The sequence below is a fragment of the Erythrolamprus reginae genome, chromosome 1 (genome assembly GCF_031021105.1).
Source record: "Erythrolamprus reginae isolate rEryReg1 chromosome 1, rEryReg1.hap1, whole genome shotgun sequence".
NCBI classification, from domain to species: Eukaryota; Metazoa; Chordata; class Lepidosauria; order Squamata; family Dipsadidae; genus Erythrolamprus; species Erythrolamprus reginae.
The window spans coordinates 227,917,230-227,926,922 of NC_091950.1; the positions used below are offsets into that span (position 1 = coordinate 227,917,230).

General features: G+C 35.3%; 1 protein-coding gene across 1 annotated transcript; it reads right to left on the reverse strand.

The window, feature by feature from the left end:
• Positions 1-1,433: 1,433 nt before the first annotated feature.
• On the reverse strand, positions 1,434-8,773 carry LOC139171457 (meprin A subunit alpha-like). Its single transcript, XM_070759732.1, has 9 exons — positions 8,732-8,773; positions 7,759-7,834; positions 7,212-7,329; positions 5,738-5,913; positions 4,597-4,818; positions 3,677-3,811; positions 3,010-3,225; positions 1,494-1,961; positions 1,434-1,438 (listed from the first exon to the last, which is right to left on the reverse strand). Exons 1-9 carry the CDS (start codon positions 8,771-8,773, stop codon positions 1,434-1,436), a joined length of 1,458 nt encoding a protein of 485 aa, XP_070615833.1.
• Positions 8,774-9,693: the final 920 nt, after the last annotated feature.

A 9,693-nucleotide genomic window follows, 5' to 3' on the forward strand; every position in this document is an offset into this window, starting at 1 on the left:
CAAGTGGCCAGTGTGCATGTGCATGCCGGAAATCAGAAGATTAGCTTCCCAGCACATGCATGCACATTGAGGATGCTCTTACAGTTTCCAGTGCTCCAATGTGCGTGAAGAGAACCTGGCTGGTGCGCCAGAACCCATAAGAGCAATGGGTGATGTCGTGCATGCCCAGAAAGATGGCTCTGCCACTTCCACATATGTGCCATAGGACTGTGCTCCCAAGCCTGCAGCACTACATGCAATAAAGTCCCTGCCTCTTGGCTTTATTTTTAAGAGGCCAGATGTCTTGTTTTGTACATACTAAAATTAGATGTTTTAATGTTTAAATGTCTATGGAGATTCTTAGTCATCCAGGTCATGGTTGTTCCAAAGGTGCTTTTTCAGTGTTTACATTTTTAAAATATTTTCTAAATTGTTTTAGAATGTTTTTAAGATTTTAATTGTAATATATGTTTTTGAATTGTAAACCACCCAGATTTGTTTGCTGAGATGGATGGCTATAGAAATTGAATGATTAAATAAACAAACAAATAAACAAACAAACATACAAGCTGGCTTTATATGTTACATGTTTGACTATGTCTGAAAAATGGAGACTTAGCTGAGACATAGTATCATGTTTATGGCTGTGTTTGCATTATATTTTGTCAGTAAATACAGATGTGGCAAGATGTTAATTTGTTTTCAGAAACATTTAAAATGCTACTGATAAACTTTGAAGAGTTAAAAAATGGTATGCACAATTATTGCCATAGTCTAAATGTACCTACTTTTTTCAAATGAAGGAGATGAGGGAATAAATAAAGTAGCACGGAATACTATTAGTAGATACATTTTCTGTTCCTATCAGGTGCCAACTATTTTACGCCTGATATTTTTTACACATTGTCACCTGAATTTGTCATGGGTTCTAGGGATTTCCTCAAATTTACCACCAACCCAAGAATTTGTGGCATTTACAGTTTGGATTTTACTCAGAAAATTAGAAATGGGAAGAGGTATAGAATATAATAGTTGTGTACTATTTGGCAGAAAATTAGACTTGCTTCTTATGATAACCTTAAAATGTATGTTGTGTCCTGATAATGCTATAATATCTTAAATAATTCTGTGATTCTCAACATATTTTAATCTACCCAATCATAGGGATTATTTAAAACTCTGGCCCAGCTGGCATTGTTTTACAAAACTGTCACTTCAGTTTAAAAATAGTACAGAATACTGGAAAACAATTTCAATTTACTGTCTTAGATATATTCTAATTATTAATCATAACCTTGAAGATTTAGTAAATTTGCCTGATTAATTGTTGGAGTCCCTGTGAAATTTGTCAAATTTAACCTTCACTTGCTTATTAACAATTACTTTAGATGATCTCACTTAGCAATAGCATTCTGCATCACACTTGAAAAAGAATCTGCTAAGCAGCCTTAGAATTATCCTGTTAAAAAAGAAAGCAATCAATTCTGCATAACCAAAACACCTCTTCGACTTACTGTAATGCTGGTTGGGGTCTGTAACAAAACTTCGGCTTGCTGACATCCTTTGAATGATGTCAGAATCTTGATCCACTATGGTGAATGTCACTTGTCGGTTCCCTGCTGGCCACTCTAATGCTGCATCATTCTGGCTACTACATAAAGCAAACATGATTCCTAGGTAATCTCTATTTGAGTTGGCTAGACCACGGGGATAGAGACTGAGCACAAAGCAGTAGCCTTCAGAGTTATAAAAGATAGGGCTTGGCAGATGATCTCCTTTTGAGGAATTCTTTAAAATGGAAGTGAAGTTTCTTATCTGCCAAATGCTGGTAGGACACTGCATTTCAGTCAGAGTGATATCATCAATTTGAATTCCTCCTTTGGAATTCTGTGGGTCTCCTTTAAGGCCATGAAAAACATAGCGGAATTTGGTCCGGCTGTTGAAAGGAATGTTTGCAAAGTTCCATTGCTTCTCTCCATCACCTGAAAAGGGAGAAGAGAAAAATCTAATACAGTATTTGATTCATTTACATATTCAACCCATTTTATGCTGCTTTCCCTGTGATGATCTCAAAGCAATATTTGGCAGAAGTTAAGTGAGGAAGATATGAAGACGAAATTACTAAAACTTAAAAGAGTTGATGAAACAATTGTGAATTTAATAAAGCTGGAAAGTCCTGCACCATAGGATTTCATTTCTCTGATACCATGAATAATGTTTGAGGCCCATTATGTGACCACAGAAAAGGAACAGTTTTATCAAGCTGAGTTCCAAACTTTGCTTAATAGTAAAGATAGAATTTGAATGTCTTTCAAAAGAAGACTGGTTTGTGTTCATTCTTCATTCTTTATATTTAACCCTTCTACTCTCGGCTGGTCACATATATGAAAGACTAACCTGGCACATACTTTAACAAAACAACTTTGGCAACTTTCAGATATGTGGACTTCAAATCCAGAATTGGAGTGTCTGTCTGACTGGGGAATTCTGGGAACTAAAGTCCACACATCTTAAAGTTGCCGAGGTTGACAAACACTGTAATGGAATGATGAGAAACATGTCTGCGCAAGCAAACACACACATGGCTGTTCTTTTCTACTTTGTTGATTGATTGATTGATTGATTGATTGATTGATTGAATTTATATGCGGCCCCTCTACGAGAACTCTTACTTGCCACAGATCTCAACAAATCCCCAAAAGAGGAAAACTGTGTATGTTGGTCTGTTTCACAAGACAGTTCTGAATTAGCTGGATGAGGGGAAAGGTTTCTCCCTTGTGTCAAAATGTGGAAGCTCACAGACGGCATCAAAAGCTTACAGTATGGTATTAAGGGAGAAGCCAGGACAATTCTTGTCCCCTCTCTGCAAAAGGCCAACAATCTTTTCAAAGTTTTTCTGGGTTTATTATGCACACCAATTAGATATTGGATATGAGAATGCAAAGATATATGATGCTCTCTTCAGAAGATAGAGTATAGTCCTGGATGCCTCATTGTAATAAAATCTGCAAAGGCTACTTGAGAACTTACCACGAATGCTTTTTAGTTTTGTTGATTTCCTAACATTGCCAGTACCATCATCAGTTTTAAGCCATACAATCAGCTCATCTTTTGGACTGCCATCAAATTTGTAATAAAATTGTAGACACTTCTCATTTCTTCTTGGATAAAGAATACGGGACTCCAAAATGGCTGTATCCCCTGAAAGACCTTTGGTGGTATCAAAGCTCATAACGTAATCTTTCTCTGCAAAGTAAATGAAGATGATTTAATGTCTTGTGGACCACGATACACTTGGGACAATTGTGCAGGATTTCACTGGGTTTAAACTGAGACACTCATGAGAATATGGTACTGTAATTTTATAATAAAAGTAATATAAGCATTCATAACTTTGGATTTCTAGCCCTATCTATTTCAAAGGGCTGGCATCATTTCTGCAGGTCTGAATATGCTTTTATCCTTCCTGTCATCTTTCTGAAGCGAAGGATCAATTCTGAGACACTTTCTTACACCACAGACCAGTTTTCTTTTACTTTGTCACATATTAACACTTTGAATACATTGAACGTTTCTCATTTTCTTTTTTATTTGCTATATCCCTCTTATTGGCTTTGATTACTAAATGATTTCCAATTGTACAGTCATTTTGTACAGTCATTTTCTCATCCATTTAAATCACACATTAATATGTTACCTAAGCAGTGGTTGTTGTTATTTTGACTTGTAGTCAAGGTATGTTCCCAGTCTTTGTCGTCTCTTCCGTTTTTTACCATGCCACAGATATCGATAGACTCAAATAAACATTGGTCAAGGAGAGTAAGACTGGAAGCTGCAGGAAACAATCCCCACATTTCAGATTAAAGAAATCTAAATACAAATAAGATAGGTCTCTGTGCTGCTTAAAAATCTCTTCCCAAATTACAGTTGTCCTCCTTCGAAGAATTAAAACACCATCAAAACTACCTTGTGAAGGTAACCTAGCACAGTTTGAGAATCATTACCAACTCCATATGAGTATTAGTGTAGCATTATGTGCTATAAAATTGACAAATAGGTCAGTCAATTTTACACAATCTTTTATAGATCAAGGAATGCAGTGAAGTAGATGGGAGGCCATTAATGATCAGTGGGCACAGAAGGCAATTACTGAGAACTAATAGTTGTATCCCTTCTGTTTCAGGATCACAAGCAGTCTTAGGCCACAGTTTGTGTATTCATTGATCATGTAAGGTTGTGGTTGTTGAATGAAACAATCTGGATTTAACTGCCTTGGTTAATTTAACTTCCTCATTGCACTGGTCCTTTTCAGATGTGATAGATTGGTTAGGATAATTGATGCTTAGAAGCTTCTGAAAGATCCCCTGGTAAAAGTCATGTTGCATGATGATGTATAAGCTTGGGAGATGTCATGCAAGGTTTAAAAAGTTGCAATGGGTGTGTCTGATGAACCCTCAAAATACCCCCAATTCTGTAATTTCCATAGATCTAGTCTCAATCCAATATAAGGTGATAGATTTAATGGTTAACTATTCTTCATTGTTAAGGAATATTTCAGATGTAGGATCTCACCATTATTGTAGCATTAGAAAGTTGAACAAAATAGAATAAACTTACCACAACGGTACATGCGGTTAAGCCTTTTTACATCTATCTTGCTCATATCTTTGCTTTGCCCAATGACGTTGTTGAATTCGGGAATTTTTGTTGTAATTGTGGGAACGGAATTGTTCTTACTGAATGAATAAGGTCCATAATGCATGATAGATTCATAATCATATGGAGTGTTTAAATCAGAAATGAAACTGTCATTATATTTGTTGAAGTTATATGCCTGACCTAGGAAATAAAATACCAAACCTGTCAGGCAAGTTTGACAATTAATGCTTTAATATTATATTAAACTATTAGAGGAAGCAATCATTTATAACTTCATCCCTAATACATTATTTAACTGTTGGTTTCATCACATCCCTTATATTTTATTTAATATTTATAAGAATCCATTGGAAATTGTTTTGCAATTTTGAGTGAATTAATTTGTTGTTTCATTTTAAGTTCCAAAGAATGGACAGAGTTCAGTAATGGGTTGGTTTTTTGTTTAATAATTGAAAACTGGAGCAGTTAGATATGTTGAGGGACATTTGAGCCAAAGAGTAGTAGACCATTATGCCATGCATGGTTTTATATACCTCTTAGAAAATAAGATTTAAAGTTTGGGAATAGCACTCAATCTACACAACATTTATTCTTGAATAATTAATTGGTAAATAAAATCACATACATAACATAGATTTGTAGATTGATCTATACTTAATGCACAATATTGTTGCATTGTATTGAGATGCTGTTTGGTACTTTACTTCAATGTACCTTTTGTGCACCTATAGTCATGTGGCCCTGTGGCTATTTTGTTCTCCCAATTAATTGTAACAGATACTTCATATCTGGGAATTGTCTTTTAGATAAGAAAAACACAGAATTGTTCATCTTCCCTTGAAGCAAGTAGGAGGCAAAAATACACAGGTCAGTCTGTTTTTTTCCTTGCCTGAGACATGTGGCATTAATGCATTATAATAGGATTAAAATCCTTTGGAATAATTATAAGGTAAGTAACACTTTCTAAAATCAAATTGAGTCAGATGATTTCTAGATCAAATTTATCTGAAGTAATAAGAATCCAAAACGGGCACAAGAGATTTGAAAGATGCCAAATTTTCCTAGTAACTTTTCTAACTTTTCTGTCCCTTCCACTTACCATCCATGATTTCATTCCACCAAATCTTAATATAGTCATCTCGATCAGTGCGTGACTGTTCATGAAAAAATCCAAGGGCATGCAAGAGTTCATGCTCCACAATATCTTTATATTCACAGCCTGATCCAATAGAAACGACCTGGCCAGTCTGAAGATTTCCCACATAAGACCAGCATCTGTTATACAATTATATATTTATTCATTCAAAACAGCTGATTTAACACGTCAACTAATAAAAACACAAACCCACTTAGCCTACAAGAGCCAAATGAGAGTGAGAACGCCACATCCACCACATAGGATACCATACCATCTTACTTTTCTAAGTTATCCATTCAAAAAAAATAAACTGCTACTGCTTTACATCAACCAATGCAAGCCCTTGCCTCAGTGATGAATATTCTTATAGTTCTTAATAGGCAGAAAATCATAGGGCTATTCAGGTCTTAATAAACAAGACTTATATTGAACAATCACAAGTTTTGCAGAAATGCCTGTGTATTCAAAGACATCTTTGCTGTAGACATTAGCCTCATATTGATGGCCACCAAGGGAGGAGGATGTCATGTTAATAGAATTGGTGAAGTCTTTAACTTGGATCCCTTCTCATTCAGATATCAAGATAAACAAGTTTACTAGCATATATTATTTATTAATAATCCATGTGATCCAGTGGCAGGACGGGTAAAGACTACTTACTGTATGTCCATAAATTAAGATCTTGCATACGACCCCAGCTTTTTACAAACAAACTTTGTATCTCATTTGCAGATGGAGTTATCATATTTACTTAGGGGTGTGGGTTGATGAATTATTTATGCTAAGCAACCTAGTTTTGCATTATCACTGAACAGCAAGGAAATTCCCAACGCACTGCATTTTTACTGAATAATCATTTTCAAATGTATAGAGGATAGATTACAGACATACACAGAAAATCTAGAAATTCCTCCATGATACTTAGGATTCACTTACACGTTTTCTGAATAAAGCAGCATGTAGCTCCGAACATGAGATTCTGTATGCAGTAAGCTAACTATGGGTCTAGCAGTTATCTCAACTGGAAATGCAATATACAACCCAGGGAAGATGAAGAGGAAGCCTACCATTTCTTCTGGCAACGAGCAGGGAATAAGTTTCCTTGAATTCACTGACATCTCAAAAGGCTGTACTGCAGACTCAAAGGAAACATGCCAGGTGGTGCAAATGATAGGTGGAGAATATCCAGATGACAAGAAGGAAATGCAAGGGCTATCTCTTCTTGCTTGGTAATAAAGCATTTCAGAGAAATCAAGGAAACACCACCTGATCCAGTCTTGAAATATGGGCAGAGGCCTAGTGTGTGCTTTATGCTAGGTTTCAATAAAGGATGAGGGAAGAAATATAGTACCATTCTGTGTACTTTAACCATGGGCAATAATTATTTATATGCTACAGCTTCATAATGTTAGCCTGTCTGTTTGAATACATTTACCCTTTCATCTTTTCAAATTGGAGGTAGGACTTCTCTCCTTCATAGGGTTTAAAGTCAATGCAAGACTTGAGTCGAAACATCTCAAATGCTTGCAATATGACACCCTTGGTATTCAGGTCTGAAAGAAAAGAATGCACATTTTAAACTCTTATCCAGACTGTAGACAAATTAGATGAATGTTATTTATAAAGATTGGACCGTTCATTACTAGATTACTACATTCACTCATTGCTCCTTCCATTCCATCAGGGCTTGACTAGAAACCTCCTGGAAGAAAGCAAACCGCTTCTGTATTGCTACCAAGAAGGTTACATGAAGGTAGCTAAACTCAATGAGATTTTGTCTTTATCCACTAAAAAGCCTGAAATCTGGAGAAGCTGGCTGGAAACATTGAAACTGAAGCCCAAGAAGTAAGCACTCAGTTAAATAAGGCAACTCTGAAGGAACATTTTTAGGGAGTTACAAGGGGAAGAGAGCAGATGAGCCATTCAATGGGCCCTCCAGTAATAATTAATCTAGAGTTCTGGAGCAGAAAATGTCTTGTTACCTATACTGGCGCCCATTTTGTATGGAATTGGAAACTTCCATCTATGGGAGTCATTCCTCAGTGCATTTCTGTCAAGCTGTTAAGAAAATTAAACTATATTTTTTTAAAGTTCATTTTGTAATCTCTTTATAAAAAGAAAATTAAACTTACATACCAGCATGATAATGTCGCCTTCAAAGAACTTGTTTCCTGTTGCTAAATTTGGAATGAACAATAGTTAAGGGCAAATAATTATTTAAGAAATTATTGCAGGTTTTTATTATCAAAAATCTTAGACACATTGATGAAAAAGCATTTGATACACCACCACCACCACCACCACCCCGTTTATTACTTAACATGCCCATATCAAGGCCTGGGAATCAGTCTGGATTTTGTTGCATTCCAAATACTTTAACTTGAACATTTTTTATACTGGACACAATTGAGCGAATAGACATAGACTGGATGTCATTAGTCATATACTGATGTAGGTTCTTTATCATAATCTCTCAGAGTATACTCTAATATAGTGGATATTGTGAAGTAAAATAATTGTGATAAATGAGGGAGATATGATCACAGGAGAAGGGAGGCAAGAAATAAAGGAAGCAAGTCATTTTTTTTTGTTTCTCCAAGATTGTCCTCAGAGAACAAACAAGGTCTTTATCTATCAAACTAAACATTTCCAATTTCCCCATTCTCTTATATTGCTTTTAATTTTCTGTTTTGGCAGTGACAGAACAGAATTTGTATTCAGTACTGCAATGCTCAAAACCTCACAGTCCTTCCACACCTTACCATCCAGAATGGCTGAAGCCAACATGCTAACTTGATTGGTTCTTTGTTTTGATGTCCTATATGTACTCCTACTCTTTTCTTTTGATATCAGTGGATCTCAAGTAAGTATTTCTTTTCAATATATATGTATAAATTTATATACAGTACAATAGTTTATATACTGTACATTAATTCTCTACAAGGATTTACTTACCTGCATTGATTTCAGGGATGCCTTTCCTAGGTTTTCCTCCATCTAAAGAGTTACCTTTTAGATAAATAAATACATACGTTAGTATCAAATATGTACCTCTTTACAGATAATTACTTCATATTGTATGCTTCCCAGCTTAGAAAAAGATACTTATTTCTTTTTGAGTTTGTTTTTATTTACCTTCATGTTCTGCTGTCCTCCTGATCTGCAATGAAAAGTCAAATAAATAAATAAATAAATAAATAAATTGCAATTGGACATTTTTAGAAACTGAAGCAAGGAAAATAAAAAAATTATTATATCAAATCCACAAGTATCTAGGAATGTATCATACCGTAAAGGTGGAAGAGATAGTCAGCAGTGCTGCCAGACACAGGAGCCGAGGGGAAGACATTTTGGAGTGGCTTGGAATGATTGAGGGCATGTCATCTTTTCTTTTATGTACACTGAGAGCATATGCACCAAATTCAAATTCCTTGTGTGTCCAATCACACTTGGCGAATAAAGAATTCTATTCTATTCTATAAATAACATGTAGGTTTCCGGTCTTTTTATGCAGTGTCAGAGAATTATTAAAAATTAAGCAACAATGGGATTTAATTAGTCTTATTGTTTCCTAATTATACTCTTGAGAAGGAAATAAATGTAAACAATTATTTTATTTATACACTCTCTGTCAACTTCTTGAATCAACAAACTGTAACTTGTCAATAGCTCAGACCAACAACTGATAAGACAGAATGGTGTAACAAACAGCCCATAAACTCGTCATTCAGATAGTTACTGTAACAGCCAGGCTGAAACACACAACAGGCATTCCTCTGAAAGAATGGTCAACCAGAGAAACCCTTTAAGATTTAGAGGATGCCTACATGTACACACATATCTAAAGATAACCTGAAACATTTAGATGAGGTCATCTCCATCCTAGAATTTTATAATTGTAGGTAATTTATTTTTAT